This window comes from Pan paniscus, chromosome 10, assembly GCF_029289425.2.
Source record: "Pan paniscus chromosome 10, NHGRI_mPanPan1-v2.0_pri, whole genome shotgun sequence".
NCBI lineage: Eukaryota > Metazoa > Chordata > Mammalia > Primates > Hominidae > Pan > Pan paniscus.
In genome coordinates, this window is record NC_073259.2 from 23750061 (window position 1) to 23767782 (window position 17722).

The following is a 17722-nucleotide window of genomic DNA, read 5'->3' on the forward strand; positions in this document are numbered from 1 at the left end:
TTAAAGACACATGTATTTAAGGATTTAGATTTAACAAAATTAATAATTTTTACCATTTTATCAAGGATGTTTTTAAGTGACACTGATTTTTATTTCCTACAAGTGCGTGTACACCCTGGAAGTGTCTCTTGTAGCTCCAGGGTTTTGTAGAAAACATTTTGATAACACTTCTCTAGCATAATAGTTTACTATAAAGTATATTATGCCCGTGCACTTTTGCTTCTGTAAGTTGAGTTGTAAATGTACCTCGAGTCAGTTGTGTTTATTCCTGAACCTTTTTATGCCAGTTCTATTGTTATTTTATTTAGGTAAGTAAATGAAGTATTTACAGAGTGATGAAGTATGAGTGAAGAAAGAAAGTCAGTGTTTCTATGAAAATGAAGTTAAAATTTTTAGAAGATAATTAATAAAGGAGAGCCGCTAAAATCTATTGTTGCTGAATTCAATGTAGAGGAAACAAGTTAGACTAGAAAAATAATTATAAAAATCTAAAATGATTTTCCATTCAAGTTGTTCTTTGACTCTAAGAATTTGCTCCACATTTAAGAAAGTACAATAGGCAATTAAAGATAATTACTTATAGATTTGTTTTATATCAGAAAGATGACACAAAATTGTTATCAACTGACCCTTCATCCAATAGCAAAGACTTGATGCTAATATCAGAACTTTGGCTAGTGAGAGGCTACGTAGTTACGTTTAGTTTAAAAATAAACTATTTTTAAGATATCTGTCTTCTTTATAATTCCCAACTTTAACTTTTTTAATCAACTAATCTACTACTTTTTATATTTCATCAAGTAAGTGATAAAAGAATCTGGAGCTAATATTTGAAGTGATCTCTACTTGAGCAGTTGTAAGGTTCTAAGAGAGAACTGAATTGAAGTCATATAAAGCTCTAAATTTTATTTCAGAGTGTCTGTCACATAGTAATTAAATTGAGATTGCAATAGAAAAGCTTTATGTTTCCTTTTCTTTAAAAAAGGTGACCACCAGAAAGTAAAAATATGTTTATGAATGTCAAGCCTCTAAAGATAAATAGAGAAAGAAGAGACTCAAAAATGGCTCAAATAAACTCAACAAATGAAAGGAAATAATTCTAAAAGAAACAATATAGTTAATATAAACCAAAAATAATATAGCAGAAGGCATTACTATAACTTGGATAGCTGAGACTTCTCTGATTAAAAGTCAAAGACTCAAAAATGAATTAAAAGGAATTTATAGGCTAGAGACATGACTAAAATAAGATTGTCTCATTCATAACAGAAATACGTGTGTTACCTATTTATTTCAGCCCTCAAAGAAAGTATAATAAGCTCTTGGTAATTGTTTTTCCAGAAAAAGGGAAAGGGAAGAATTTTTCTTATCTCTTTTATTTTGTAGAGTTGAGTAAAATTTGGGTGTATCCCATGAGAATATATTCCTATAATGTAATTTGAAAAAAATCATAGAGGAAAAAGACTCTTTCAACATCTGTTATTACCCCAAATCTGATAATTATGGTGCCAGATTCCACCATATACACACACATACAGACACACACACACACACGAGGACATACACAATGAAGCAAAGGTAAGGAAAGAACTAAGACCTAGTTTTTGAAAGCAGTAAAATTGGCAGATGTAGCAAATAAAAATATAGAATATCCAGTTTTATTTCAAAGTCATAAATATTTTTAGTATATGTTTCATGTAGTATTTTATATGTAGTTATATGAAAGGTGTATATATATATATATATATATATATACACACACACACTCATATACACACACACCTAAACAGTATTAAGGTATTACATCTATGTATCTAACTATATCTATATATCTCTATCTATATAGATAGAGAGACACACACATATATACACCTATATTGTATAAAGGGGTGTGTGTGTGTGTGTGTGTGTGTGCATGAAAATACACAAAGAAACAGGTGAAAATAAATTTTAATACTACAGTATATGTGTACATACATGTATACACACACCTTCAGTGTAAATATGTATCAAATACTACATGAAATATATACTAAAAATATTCACTCGTTGTTTCTCTGTAATTTATAGATACTAGATGTATTAGTCAGGGTTCTCTAGAGAGACAGAACTAATAGGACAGATGTGTATATATAAAGGGGAGTTTATTAAAGAGTATTGACTTACACTGTCACAAGGTGAGATCTCACAATAGGCCATCTGCAAGCTAAAGAGCAAGAAAGCCAGTCCGAGTCCCAAAAACCTCAAAAGTAGGGAAGCCGACAATGTAGCCTTCAGTCTGTGGATGAAAGTCCAAGAGTCCCAAAGCTGAAGAACTTGGAATCTGATGTTTGAGAGCAGGAAGCATCCAGCATGGGAGAAAGATGTAGGCTGCGAGGCTAAGCCAGTCTAGTCCTTCCACGTTTCTCTGCCTGCTTTTATCCTAGCCATGCTGGCAGCTGTTTAGACTGTGCCCATCCAGATTAAGGATGAGTCTGCCTTGCCCAATCCACAGACTCAAATGTTAATCTCATTTGGCAACACACTCACAAACACACCCAGGAACAATGCTTTGCATCCTCCGATCCAATCAAGTTGACACTCAATATTAACCAACACACTAGACATCAAGTATATTAGCTGGCAATTCTAGGAAGAAGTATACACACAGGTGGATAAAATAAAGAAAGTCAGTTTAAGTAAGCACGCAGTAGCCATGCGTGAGGCTGAAGTCATTGCACTGGTGTCCAGAGTGCAGTATCAAGACTTCAACATACAGAGAAAAGGAATCTTTGAAAGCAAGATGGGTCACTATTCTTAAGTCACCTCCCATAGCAGGAACAGGAAAACAGAGCTCTTAGCATGGAAAAAAGAGTTGAGTAGAGGGAGATGAAAGGACAGGAACTTGATTACATGTGATAGATTGTGAGGCTGGCCCTTGAAGCAAACCTTTGGGAAGGAGGAAGGAGAAATCAGTAGTTCCAAGAACAAGTGAAGAAAAGCAGTGGCCATGACTTTTGTCTAGATTGGCTGTGAAAACAACTCAGCGAACAGTGTAAGAGCCCTATGGGTACCCCAGGGACAAGAATCTAGATTAGACTAACAGTTGGGATAGGAATAGGCATTGAACATATGTCATGAACATACTAACATTCACCATTTTGGCTAGCAGATAGGTACTAAGTTTTTTAAGTATTAAAAACAACGTTAAAATAGAAACATTTAAAAAGAATTTACTATATAGTATAGTAAGTTCTATATAATTATTCTACATAATTCTATACATTTTTGTTAATTCATTTTACAGATTAATGGTCTATTTGTCTGGCATTGTTGGCAACAAGCTATGCCAACTATTTACTGAATTTTCCATATAAATAAAATTATCATCTTAAGGATTACAAGTATCTAATATACTTTTTTCCTCCTGAAATCCTTCATGTTTAAGGTCCTTTAAACAATGTGCATTAACATAACTCATCCTTTTCTCAATGACTAAAAGTCACCAGAGATACCAAAATTTAAAGCTGTAAAGGGACTTATATAGTAGAAGCCCTTCATTTCACAGAAGAATCAAATTGTATTTATAAGAAAAATGTTGCAAAATAGTAATTCATTGTGCTCTTCAGTTAATTTGTGCTTGATAAATATTTATAGGCAAAAAAAGAAAGAGAAAGGAAGGAAGACAAAGAAATATAACAGTGCCAGTAGAAATTTCTGAAATAGGTATAAATTTTTTGTTTATTCTGCTTGCTAACCCTTTGATGTAGACATTACTATTCCAACTCTAAAAGAGAAAATATTGGGTTTCAGATAGTTTTAGTTTAATTGGCCTTCCTAAGGTCATCGAGCTAGTAAATCTGTCTCTAAAGCTCATGACATTTTCACCACATCCCAATGCTTTCTTGAGACAAGGTCTCCACACAGACATAATGGCATCAGTTAGACCACCCAGAAGCATGCTGTCATCAGCTTTGAACCCTGAGATGGCTGGGTAAAACTAACTTAGAATATGCAAAGTCTTATTTGTTAAAATTTATTGTGATAATTCTAAAGGTGTCTAATCATTTAATCATTTTCTAACTTATTAATGCACATAAAAATAATTTCATGTTTCATCATTTATATCTATATATCTATATTTCCTGTCATATTATTCATTTATACACAAAAATATATAATGCATATATATTCACACACACACGCGCGTGCACACACGCACACACTCAGCTTTTACCAAACTAAGTTCCAAAAATAAAATGAAGTCAGAGAGGAAAACATGTATTTGGGAATATTTTGGGAGGATATGATTGTGTTCATTTTTTCCTCCTTCAGCGACCACTGTTTGGGGAGCCACAAAATGTTTCAAAAAGATAAATCCGTTATTCAGCTCCACCTGCAGAAAAGTAGGGAAGCTCCAGGAAAGCTATCTCGAAAGGTAAGACTTTCTTAGCATTGGTTTCAATTAGCAAACTGACAGTTTTAAGGACAATATTTCTAATTTTTGAACTATTGCCAACTTGGAATTATATAGCTTAATTAATACATGTTTATTTAAATCTATTCATTGAAACATGATGAAATATCTTATCTAAATATAAATACCTGTTAATGATTTGAACTGATGCAATAACATGAACACATTACTGCAATCTTAGTGTTATGGACTGAATGTTTGTGTCCCTCCCAAAATTCATAAGTTGAGGCCCTGGGTGATAGTATTAGGAAGTGAGGTCTTTGGGAGGTATTTAGGTTTAGATTAAGTCATAAAAGCAGAGCCCTTATGATAAGGTGGTAAGTGCCCTTATAAAAAGGGTTTAGAGCGTTCTCTCTGTCTTTCTCTTTCTCCTTCCCTCTCCCTCTCTTTCTATCACTCTCTCTTTCACTTTCCTCTCACTAGGACACAGCAAGAAGGAAGCTGTCTGCACACAGGAAAAGGGCTCTGACCCTGATTATAAACTTTGCAGCCTATAGAACGAAGAGAAATAAATGTATGTTGTTTAAGCCACCCAGTCTCTGGTATTTTGTTATAGCAGCCCAGGCTGACTAATACACTGAGTATAACAAATCTGTTGGTTTCTTTCAAAAATCATCTGTGAGACACTTATTAAGGTTATCGTATTTATACTTTTCACATATCTTCTTAGAAGTAAATGAAATAGAAAATGTAAAGGAGAATCACTGAAGGCAGAAAAATAACTTGTTTTCTGTGAAGACTGTTTATGTCAACAGAGCTTAAATTAGGACAGATAAACTTTCATAATATATATAATAAAGCTACCTAGAAAAGGATGACTGTGCTTTGACGATACAGTTTCATGCTGTTAGATGCGAATTTTATTCCCTGTGTCATGTTGTGAGTTACTTCCAATTCAAACTGCACAGTATGCAGTGAACTTTGATATTATGGCAGTTTTTATCTGTAGAATCTTCAAATTACTTGCTTTAAGCAAAAGTCCTCTCACCCTGTCATTTATATTAAGTAACAGATTTCCAGTGGATGATTTCTTTTTTTTCTAGTATGAAGTGTTTCATCATAAGAAAATTTCAGGTAGTACATTAGGTTGCAACATATCAATGTGGAACATAACATAATGAGGCCAAAAGACAGTTGTTTAGAAATATCTTTTGGATCTTGTGCTCAACTTAGCTGCTGTTGACAGCTCCAAGGCTATACATCTGAAATCTCCAGGAAAAAAAATGTTATAAAGTGCAACTGACCCTGTCAATATTAAACTTAAGATTCTTCAAATTGCCCTCAATGTTGAGAAAAAAAAGCTGAAATCATCATATTTCATTGGAGCATGGGGGAAGAAGATAAAATGTATGATTCTAATTTGGATGCTGCTAAAATAATAACTTATTGGTAGTAATTAACAAATCACTAACATTTCAGACTCATGTAAATTAAGGTCTGTTTAAAAACTCTTGTAACTCTATTATTCTGATATAGGGCATACATACATATCTGAGACTTTAACATTTCTATCACATTTAATCTTTTCAATAATTCTATAAGGTAAACACTATTAAAAATAAGGAAACTGAATCACAGGGAGGTATCAAGACTTTCCCAAGATTAAAATCATGAAACTGACGAGCAGAGAAGTACAGATTTGAGCACCGTCAGTGGGTCTTCAGAGCCCATGCATTCCTACCAACTTATATGGGAAATATACTCAGAATTTGCAGTATATTCTCAAAGGTTTTGGATGTGTGTTTCAAGGTAATTGGTCAAAAATTCTAGCTTCATGCATCCACGTGTGTGTGTGTGTGTGTGTGTGTGTGTGTGTGTTTGTGTGTAATTTTTTTCCCCAGCAGTATCCATGTAGCTCAAAGTCTGGGGCATGATAGGTGATTAATAACTAACCATATTATATATGGTTATATATTATATTATGATGGTATATATTAGGTGCCAAGTGATGTTCTTAGTGCTTTAAATGAATTAATTGACAGTAGCCCAAGAGCAAAGAAGTAATAAATACAACTATTTTTCTATCTTATAAAAATAAAAGAACTGAAAAGTTAAGAGATTATTTAAATCATCCAAAGTTGCACAGCTAGTAAATAAGGGTGATGAGATCAGAGCAAAACTATGTGGCTACAGATCACACTATATGGTAATGTCAGCAAGCACAGTCACATAGTGCAGCTGACTCCGTCAATATTAAACTTAAGATTCTTCAAATTACCCTCAGTGTTGAGAAAAAAAGGTGAGATAATCATATTGCTGTCATCACCGTTGTTGTCATGTCCAGGGACAAGCATATTGTTATCTCTGGGTGTATAATGTGTAGTTCTCGTCAGAAATGCCTGTTTTTCAATATGTCATTTGAATCACAGTGGGAATTAAGTTACATAGTTCTTTTTGATGCTTCATGGTTCAACTTACAAGCTTATCCATCCTACAGTAAATATCACCAATTCTTGGATAATTCAGCAACTCATAGGCAAAGAGTATAAATGCCTTTTCTCATCCACAACTTTTGCTAATATTGATGCTGTTGTTTAAAATGGATAATACTTGACCCCGAGAGGTGGCGGTTGCAGTGAGCCGAGATCGCGCCACTGCACTCCAGCCTGGGTGACAGAGCGAGACTCTGTCTCAAAATAATAATAATAATAATAAAATAATGGATAATACGCCTGATGGCAAATGTATTTGTATATTTGTATATCCTCCATTTATGCAATAAGTATTTGCTATGTAGCTGCTGTGTATTAGGCCCTACGCTAATGCGTAGAGTAGTGAGCAATAGCAATAAGATCTCAGCCCTCAGGGGTTCAGGGGATGCAACTGACACTGATTTCCAATTAAAAAGCAGGGGTAACTTCCATGCAGAATATGAAAAAGGCATTCCGTATCCCCATCTCTCTAAGTCTTGATTCTTTTTTTTTTTTTTTTTTTTTTTGAGACGGCGTCTCGCTCTGTTGCCCAGGCTGGAGTGCAGTGGCGTGATCTTGGCTCACTGCAACCTCCGCCTCCCGGGTTCAAGTGATTCTCCTGCCTCAGCCTCCTGAGTAGCTGGGATTGCAGGCACGTGACACCATGCCTGGCTAATTTTTGTATTTTTAGTAGAGACGGGTTTCACCATGTTGGTTAGGCTGGTCTCAAACTCCTGACCTCGTGATCCACCTGCCTCAGCCCCACAAAGTGCTGGGATTACAGGCATGAGCCACCGTGCCTCGTCCAAGTCTTGATAGTTTCAGGATTTTTTTTTTCGCATTACATTTCAAAGGGGAAGATATTACATTTTATTAAAACTTTAAGGATTTACTTCCAGGAACTGGGATAAGTACTTTATACAGTATATACAATCTAGTAACAATTGATTAATTTAACAAATAAAACTTGTTACATGCCATTCATAGTACTTGCCTTTTCTAAAATGTAGAGTTCACATCCTAGTTGAGAGACAGGCAATAAACAAATATATATAATTAAGTCTTATGGAGATATGTACTCTGAAAGAAAATATGGCCAGCTCTAAAAGTTGAGAGAACCACCTAATGCAGATGGGTAAGAGGGGCTAGTGATAGTGCTTGTTTTTCTGTCTAAATCCTGGAGCACATAGACCTAGCTCTGATCGTTAGAAACGAGGAATATTAAATTTGTTCATTTGGCCTTCTATAAAAAAGCAAAAATTCTGGTTTCATATTGCTGTATTTCAAATGTTCACTTTTAGGCAAATTGTTAAATTCTCTGTTTAATTTCTTCATCAAAAAATGTGAATAATAACAGTTCTTACTTAATGTGGTTATTATGAGAACTCAACTGAGAAATATAAATGAAGAGCTTAAGTCAGTGCCTGCACTTAGTATGACTACCTAAGCATTAGCTATTGACGTCATAAAATCGGATGTTTCACTGTGTGCTATTTTGGTCCTTTACAATTAAAAATTCTAAAACATTATTAACATTAATTTGCATTAAAACATTTAGAAATTTACTCACTGTGTTGGAAATATTGAGAGAGATGGACATTTGTGTGTTATGTCAAAACAGTATATACACTGCAGTATCATGACTTTTGTTGATATATCAACAATTTTAATATATCACAATTTTTCTTGTAAGCTTTCATACTCATAGAGCAGGATAAATTTTAGTCTTAATTGAAATTTCTATATGTAACAAGAAAGTAAAAATAAACTGGTTTGGTTTTGAGGTAAGCTTTATAAAATTTCCTTTCTAAGATGTATATGATTTATTGATTAACTTAATATAACTGAAACAGTTTATCAACTTGTGTCTCATCTTCATTATCTGAATTGCCCTATTTTACATAAGTAACCCTTGATTTGTATATTTAATTTTATATATACATCATAAGAAGATAGCAAATGTTCTCTCAGTTTTATTTTTTATAATGGTGTCAAAATTCTCTGTGATTTTCAGGATTTCAGCTGTAAGTAAAACATTTATGAACAATTATAATCTTTCTAATAAAACTGTAAAATTGTCTTGATAGTATTCTTTTTTCACATAATACTAGGAATATGACTATCATCATTATATTAAATTTATTGATACCATTGCCTCGCAGTAGATACTTTAGAGCTTTCTAATTGTGCAAAGCTCAATTCATCTTAGATAATATTTTTATTTTAAACGATAATATTACACTGAAATAGTATAATTTAATCCTCATTTCAAGAGAACAAGAAAGTTGTTCTAAAAAAAAAAAAAAAAGCAGGCCAGGAGCAGTGGCTTAGGCCTCTAATCCCAGCACTTTGGGAGGCCGAGGTGGGCAGATCACCTGAGGTCAGAAGTTTGAGACCAGCCTGGACAACATAGTGAAACCCCATCTATACAAAAATAGCCAAACCAGGTGTTGTGTACCTATAATCCCAGCTACTCAGGATGCTGAGGCACAAGAATCGCTTGAACCCGGGAGGTGGAGGTTGTAGTGAGCCGAGATCACACCATGGCACTCCAGCCTGAGCGACAGAGCAAGACTCTGTCTCAAAAATAAATAAATAAATAATAAAAAGCAGGTTGATGATCTTTAGAAATCATCCAAGGTTTCAAAATTTTAAAGCTGCTACCTTGATTAGCTATGAATAACTTAATATTTTTAAATTTGTTTCCCATTTTGTCTATCTCAAATTTGGTCAAAAGTATGCCAACGTTGTAGAATCATAAAATCAAGATTTTCTTATAGCTCAGGGGAACATTCACGAACATTTACAGCAATAGATTTTTGTATGAGAAAAAAAATTTTTAACTTTTTCCTTTTTCCTTAAGGCCAAGGTATGGCCTCAGCTTTAAGGAAAAGTTAAGTGCACACTATCTTTCATGGGCAATTACAGGAATTTTCCTCCAGCTTTTGTTTTTTTCAAGATCTGTTAATAATTGTGACAAAAAAATGTTTCCAATACATGTATCTTACAAAGTTATTTTTCCTCCAGCCTATGAAGGTATTTAAATTAAAAAATTTTTCTAGCAAAAGGTACTATGACTAATACCGAAAATATTTCTGGAAACCAAATAAATTGGTTTTTAAATGAATATGATTGTGCTTCATAGAAAGATGTAACTAAGTATATTCTTTATATTCTTGCTTTGGTTTTAACTTCTGAAAGAAGACAAGTGCCAAATATTACAGTTCAAATCTTACTTTTTTATTTTTACTGTTTTTCACTTTCCTATTTTCCCTCTTCTTTTACTGTACTTTTCATGACTACAGTTTAGCTTTCTCTGTCGCAGAAAAAAATTGTCTTGTCACCATCACACTTTTTATTTTAGCTGTCCCAGTGACTCTATATGTAAATTTCTAGAAAGTAAGACTCACATCTTCGTTTCTCAGTCATTCTACATAGTGTTTCTTTTTCACAGCATGTAGTCAAAATATTGTTTTATAACAGTGACCTTATTCTTTCCACCTAACTTAGCTTCCTTCTTCCTCTTCACAAAACAAACCAATATAAAAATTAATTTACCTTTGACATTGGGCCATATAAAGGTTTTCCTTCTGATGTTTTCTGTCCGAATTTCTAACAGTCAGTTTTAAAAATAGATTGTGTGTGTATTGACACACAAGATTACATACACCCTAGGCATTAAGGGACCCACTCAGATCTCAACCTTAATGCCACCGTGTGGTGAAATAGTGCAATTATGTTGAGACATACTGAATTCTCTGCATACTTGCAAAGGGTTTTCATGAATGCCCTGTTGCAGGAGAGCTGGTCAAGAAGTTAAGGTATGCGTGTGTGTGTGCGTGTGTGTGTCAGCACACACATATGGGCCATAGGCATGATATTTTAAGATAAGTAGTTCATGCTTATGTAGGAAGAAAACAAAATGCCAACTCCTAACATTTATACCTACCAGTAATTGTCATTAATTAGCATAATTTAGTGCTCATGAAATGGAAAACTCTCTTACACTGACATTTTGGCGGCAAGATGTGGTGAAGCTGAAAAATGAAGGAGTTGATTATGTGTCTGCCCGCCCATCTGGCAAAATTTCAGGCCTTACACTGCCATGGCACTCATGGCCTAAACGTGAAAACAAAATGTGCATGTATGTGGGAGAACTGGTGGCAAAAAATTGCCTTCATACTTAGTAGCAGAATTTAATGTTTGACCTTGCTGATGCCACGATGTTTTTCAACTATCTTTCAGGTTTATTCTCAACCAAAGCCAATCTTTCTGTTTTACTTTTGAAAAGGCTTATATAGTTAAGGAGAGCCTTGTAAGGTCTTTCAGACAGAATATAAAAGTGATGAATGAGGGTTATCAAAATAGGTGAATAAAATGGCAGCAGGAAGTTACGGACCTATTTTTATCTGGTACTCATTCCTATTCACTCAATAAATATTAATATATTCTGCTGTCTACAGCATGAAGAGGACCACAGTCAGTTTTATCTGAACCAACTTCTAGAATTTATGCATATTTGGAAAGTATCCAGGTAAGACATTTTATTTTTGTTCCAAGACTACTTTCTGATTGAGTTCTCAAATGTCAAATCTCAGTATTTTTCAGTTGATTGTAAAAACTGTCCATTCACTGGGACTGTGGAAGCTATTGTACTTTTAATAGGCAAATTCTGTTAATAATTATCCATTCTTCAAAGTTATTCAGACATATTTGAAGAGCTGCTAACACTTTCCAGAACATTCTAACATTCATTTAAAAAAATCTCTGCTGCTGTTTATTACATTTTCAAGGACTTGTTTTCCCGATTCATTTTGTGAATTTGGGTTTGCAAATGTCACTTAAGCTCTTTGTAAAACAATTTTAATACTTCGAAGGTAACCATCTCCTACTTGTTTCTGAAACTCCCTGAAAATAAATGGTATATCATAAAGACAGGAGTGTAAATTCAAATTGGAAAACTTGATTGACAACAAATGAACATATCCTACTTCATTCTTATATCTAAATTTATGCATGTATTATTTGGAAGAATAGACTTATTGGGTAGCTAAACTGGGAGTTTGGGTATATCTGCAGTTAAGGTTGTTGTGAGCTGAACCAGCAGAAAATGTAGTGTGGGAGGTACGGGTCATAAATCTCTAAAGTAAAGGCTGATATAACATACCAGCTAAATTTACGATAGCAAAGACATGGGATCAACCCATATGCCCATCAGTGATTGACTGGATAAATAAATGGCACATATACACCATGCAGCCATATAAAGGAATGAGATCATGTCTCTTGCGGGACAGAGATGGAGCTAGAAGCCATTATCCTCAACAAACTAACATAGAAACAGAAAACAAAATACCACACATTCTCACTTATAAGTGGGAGCTGAACAATGAGAACACATGGACACAGGGAGGGGAACAACACACACTGGGGCCCATCAGAGTTGGGGAGGGAGAGCATCAGGATAAATAGCTAATGCATACAGGGCTTAATACCTAGGTGATGGGTTGATAGGTGCAGCAAACCACCATTGTGCACGTTTACCTATGTAACAAACCTGCACATCCTGCACACGTTTCCCAGAACTTAAAATAAAATAAAATTGGCCAGGTGCGGTGGCTCACGCTTGTAATCCCAGCACTTTAGGAGGCCTAGGCGGGCGGATCACAAGGTCAGGAGTTCAAGACCAGCCTGGCCAACACAGTGAAACCCATCTCTATTAAAAATACAAAAATTAGCCGGGCATGGTGGCATGTGCCTGTAGTCTCAGCTACTTGGGAGGCTGAGGCAGGAGAATCACTTGAACCCAGGAGGTGGAGGTTGCAGTAAGCTGAGATCATGCCACTGTACTCCAGCTTGGGTAACAGAGTGAGACCTCATCTCAAAAAATATATATATAATTAATTAATTTAAAAATAATAATAAAATAAAATTAAGTTTAAAAAATAAATAAAAATACGAGCTAAAATTGTTTTTAGTGACTATGTTGGGTAATGATTTTGTGAAGTTATTATATATTTACAACATATATTATCTCATCTAATTCTTTCTAAAACTCTGTGATAGTGTATATTATCCTGTTTCAAAACTAAAGAAACTGAAGTTCTGAGAGGCTAAATAATCCACCTAAGGCCATTCTGGTCATCAGCGGCAGGACTAAAATCAGGTCTGCCTGAAATTTACAAAGGACATTTTCTTTCATTAACTATTGTGTTTCTCCATTGCCCTTCTCTGCCACCCTTCCCCCTAAAAATATCCATCTTCACTCCATAAAATCATAGAATGGCTAGGACTAGAAAGGATTTTAGACATAATCTAATACAAATTTTCGTTTTATAGGTAATTACATGATTCCACTATAGATTTATGTTGTATAACATACAAACAAGGTCTGTAGTTTCCTTTCTCCAAAATAAATCTACCCAGGGGTGGGGGGAACAGAGAGAAAGGGAGAGAAACGCACATACACCTCAAATATGGGAAGTTTTTCAAAAAGCAGGATATCCTTGGGACACAAAGAACTTTGCTGGGTTGGTGGGGGGTTGTTCCACCTTTTAAGTCACTACTACCTGGGGCACAGAGAGGCAAGCCAAGGCTGTGAGAAGAGAGTGAGAGAAGGAGGCTTTCATTCTGTTCTTCTCTTACCCCTGCCATTGCCTGCCCCCTAGCAGACATTTGATGGCCAGTGTGCAGTTGCAGGGGTCCAGAGGGTTAATTCAGGGCAAAGCAAAAGTTCTGCTGTAGCAAGGAGTAGAGGAAACATGTCTGGGACAGCCTAGCTTCAGACTTTACTCCTCCACCCCTCCCTCCAATCCCAGGGCAGTGGATTACAGTCTGGGGTGATGCCATCTCCCAGTGCTATTTTGTCTGTGGTAAGGAAACTAAAAACAGAAGTTCAAACACTTGGCAACCATCACACAAATATTTAATCCCATAGCCATGACTAAAACCAAGTATCTAACTCTGAATCAGTGCTTATTACACTTCCATTATGTTCTGACCCTTCACCCCTTATTTTTCTCAAAGGGTATCTAACACAGAGACATTCTCAGCCTCATAAAGGCCACTGTAGAACTTTACTTTTGGGGATACAATGCTTCCCTGCTTGCCCTCCTCAGAACACCGTATTGGATCACAGAGACATTCTCAGCCTCATAAAGGCCACTGTAGAACTTTACTTTTGGGGATACAATGCTTCCCTGCCTGCCCTCCTCAGAACACCGTATTGGATCATCAAAAAAATCAAGCACTGGATGGCAAGGGCTCTGATTTCAGCCCTTCTCTTTTATGACTCAACTTCCTCTTAGAAGTTGAGCAAATCACTCACCTTCACTACTTCCCAGTGTTTTTTTCTATAAAATAGATACAATATCCAAAAACAAAGTGCTGAAGTGGGTGCATTCTTGGTGGTACTAATAGTTTCAGGTTTTATATAAAACAATGCCACTGGCCGGGCGCGGTGGCTCACGCCTGTAATCCCAGCACTTTGGGAGGCCGAGGTGGGCGGATCACGAGGTCAGGAGATCCAGACCATCCTGGCTAACACGGTGAAACCCCGTCTCTACTAAAAATACAAAACATTAGCCGGGCGTGGTGGCGGGCGCCTGTAGTCCCAGCTACTCGGGAGGCTGAGGCAGGAGAATGACGTGAACCCCGGGGGGCGGAGCCTGCAGTGAGCGGAGATCGCGCCACTGCACTCCAGCCTGGGCGACAGCGACACTCCGTCTCAAAAAAAAAAACAAAAAACAAAAAAAAAAAACACTGCCATTGCCCAAATCTTCAAATCTTTAGTTATTATTTTCCTCCCCTATCACTGACTTTTACATATTCTATGCATTTTGTCTTTGAACTGACAGAGGGACTCCAACTAAAGTGATAATGTAGAAAAATGAGAATGCAGCTACTGTAAAAATAATGGTGTGTTTTTTAATGTTGCGTTTCCGAGTTGTGTGACTTATGTTCAATTTAAGTCAGGAGTTTTCAAGACAAATAAGAAGGTAAAGTCAATAATGTTTGGGAAAATAATTTTTGAACAGCGAAGCTCAGAAGAATTTCTGCTCAAATTGCATGTCTTCTCCCTAAGCATAGATAAAGCTGGAGCAGTAAGAGAAGCTTAGGAAAGAAAAATGCAGAGGTTTGGTGTCAGAGACAACCCCATCTATTATAAATATAAGCCATTAATTCCAAATGCAATTCTCTACAAGATATGCCATACTTAATATTTCTTGATGTTAATATATGCCATTATCTGCTTATGAATCCCTTTGCAACTTACGGTTTGAATTAAGAGTAGTTTTATATAATGATCAGCCTTTGAGAGGTTTGGTTAATTTATCATAAATTCTTTGGAGTTCTAAGACTTTCAAATATGTTTGTAGTCTATCAAGTTATACAAACTTTATAAGGCACCCTTCTGAGATGTTTTTAAAATTATGTCAACAATAATCCTTTTTATACCATGCCTACGATAGTATCATGGGCAAAACAGAATTTGTGATAAATGTTTGTGCTAAAGGTAATATAAGTTTTCCCACCCAATTTTAAACAAAGCTTCTATTTTTTATTTTCCAGACAATGTCTCTTAACACTCATCAGAAAATATGACTTCCACCTGAAATACCTATTGAAAACCCAGGTATTGACTTTTGTTACTTTATCCATCAATTCAGTAAGCGTTTTTAAAGCATCTACTATTTTTCTAAAACTGCAAATTTTGAAGATGACAAAAATGAATAAAACAGAGGATCTACACTTGAAAGGCTTTCATTTCAACCTGGAAAAATAGACAACTAGAAAGGCATATGCAGTAAAGTGCTACAGCTGCTGAGGAAAGACTGTATGTACACAAGATGCATAAGAAAGAATGGTCAGTTTTATCCATTTGAGCTGAATGTTGACAAATGTTCACTGTATGTGTCTCCCAGCCAGAGATGGGCATTGTGAAGTAAGGTGGGGAGTAGAGATAACTTTCGGCAAAGAACCACATGAACAGAGGCACTTTGGGAGGCCGAGGCGTGCAGATCACGAGGTCAAGAGATCGAGACCATCCTGGCCAACATGGTGAAACCCCGTCTCTACTAAAAATACAAAAATTAGCCGGGCGTGGTAGTGGGTGCCTGTAATCCCAGCTACTTGGGAGGCTGAGGCAGGAGAATCGCTTGAACCCGGGAGGTGGAGGTTGCAGTGAGCCAAGATCGGGCCACTGTACTCCAGCCTGGCGACAGAGCAAGACTCAGTCTCAAAAAAAAAAAAAAAAAAAAATAGAGAGAGAGAGAAAAGAGTCAGGAACCAGACTGCTGTGATTAGGAAACTGACATTTGAAATGGCCGCAGTTAGTGTTCAAAGTTAGAGGCTGGAAAAAAAATCCGATGAAAGAAGCAGACAGGGGCCAAATTATGTAGGATCTTATGGACCTTTTATGGCCAATTTTATGATGTTCTACTTTGTCAGCTGATGACATGGAGCCATTAGGCAGAGTAGTAGAATGACTGATGGATGATTAGAAGGACATTTCATTAGCCCAAAGAGATGATGAGGGCATGGACAAACACTCTACTATAGGGATGATATGAGGGGACAGATTCATAAGAAGTGAAAATGTGCAATTTACATGATTTGGTGAAATTCTATGTGCCTAGAATAACTCAAAATTCTGGACTGCTGACTGACTCTGTGGAGACATCAATTCACTATAATAGTGAAGAGAGAAGGTAGCATGGCAGAGGGAATGATGGGTTCATTATAAGGCCACTGAAATTTGGTCACCTATTGGGCACTGAAGTTGCGATCTCCATTAGGCAGATTATTTCTTACAGTTTCTTCTTCCAGGGAAGGTTTAGCCTTCCACAGATAACACATCATATTATTACAGAATATTGTGAGTCAGGGAACATTTTTTAAACAAGTGACTTCTTTCTTTCTGTTAAATAATTGATTCCTGATATAAATAAAAGGGTACATAACTCAGATAATAACTATTTGTAATGTCAATAAACACTAAATATATCTGAAAATAATAAATTCTACTTATTGATGTAGATACTGAAATCATACGTGACTTCCACATAAATATGTAAAGACATGGAGACTACAAATACAAGACTTACGTTTCTCCCTAAAGTGTAATCCTCTCACCCTAATTCTATTTTTTCTGCTCCAGCCTGGTCTGAGTCTGGAAGTTTAAAATGTGGAATGTGAAAAGAATCCACAATTAGCTTGTTTTAAGTCTCATTAAAGTGTTTTGGTTAGTACCTCTAATCAGCCTTGTGAGAGTCATTCCTTCTCATGTAGAATGTGAAACTTACCAGGTTACCAGGATATATTAAGACTTAATTCCTAGAGTATTTTTGTCTCTTTACTATGTGTAGAAATACTTTTGAGGTTATGGTAACCTACTTATGAATGAATTTTAGTTATCTAAATGTCTCAGCGCTGCTCACATATCACAGACATCTTTTTTCACACACAAATTATTAATAATTTATAACAGTTCTTAATTTCCAAATTCAGAAGTTTGATCTTATTACTTATGTATGAAGCCTCCTATATTTCTAGTTTGAAAGAAATGATTGACTATTGTAAATTTTTCTAATATGACTTAAAAGTTGGCAAAATACCAAAGAAATACTGTCTTTCCATTATCACTGGCAAACAGCAATCATCACTCGCAGCTAAATTATTTTATAAATAGGTCACAGTGTATGTGATTTTCCAGATGAACTCAATCCAAAACAATGAGTTCTTTAATGAGATTGTTGCCTATGAAACATCAATAGTAAATATCTTAGAAATGAGGACAGACTATGATATTATCAGTTCACAATTTTGTGCTTTCTATTCATTTGACAAGTACATT

General features: G+C 35.6%; 1 protein-coding gene and 1 long non-coding RNA gene across 2 annotated transcripts in view; one reads left to right on the forward strand and one right to left on the reverse strand.

The window, feature by feature from the left end:
- The window catches only part of LOC117975389 (uncharacterized), a 186223-nt gene that overhangs the window by 167982 nt on the left and 519 nt on the right, over window positions 1–17722 (reverse strand). The gene's annotated exons all lie outside the window — the stretch shown is intronic.
- Window positions 1–17722, forward strand: part of PIK3C2G (phosphatidylinositol-4-phosphate 3-kinase catalytic subunit type 2 gamma) — a 385996-nt gene that overhangs the window by 47385 nt on the left and 320889 nt on the right. Inside the window, exons 6-8 of the mRNA XM_003816540.5 lie at window positions 4315–4417; window positions 11331–11401; window positions 15439–15502. Of these exons, the coding sequence (XP_003816588.3) occupies window positions 4315–4417; window positions 11331–11401; window positions 15439–15502 (238 nt within the window). The remainder of the gene's footprint in view (window positions 1–4314; window positions 4418–11330; window positions 11402–15438; window positions 15503–17722) is intronic.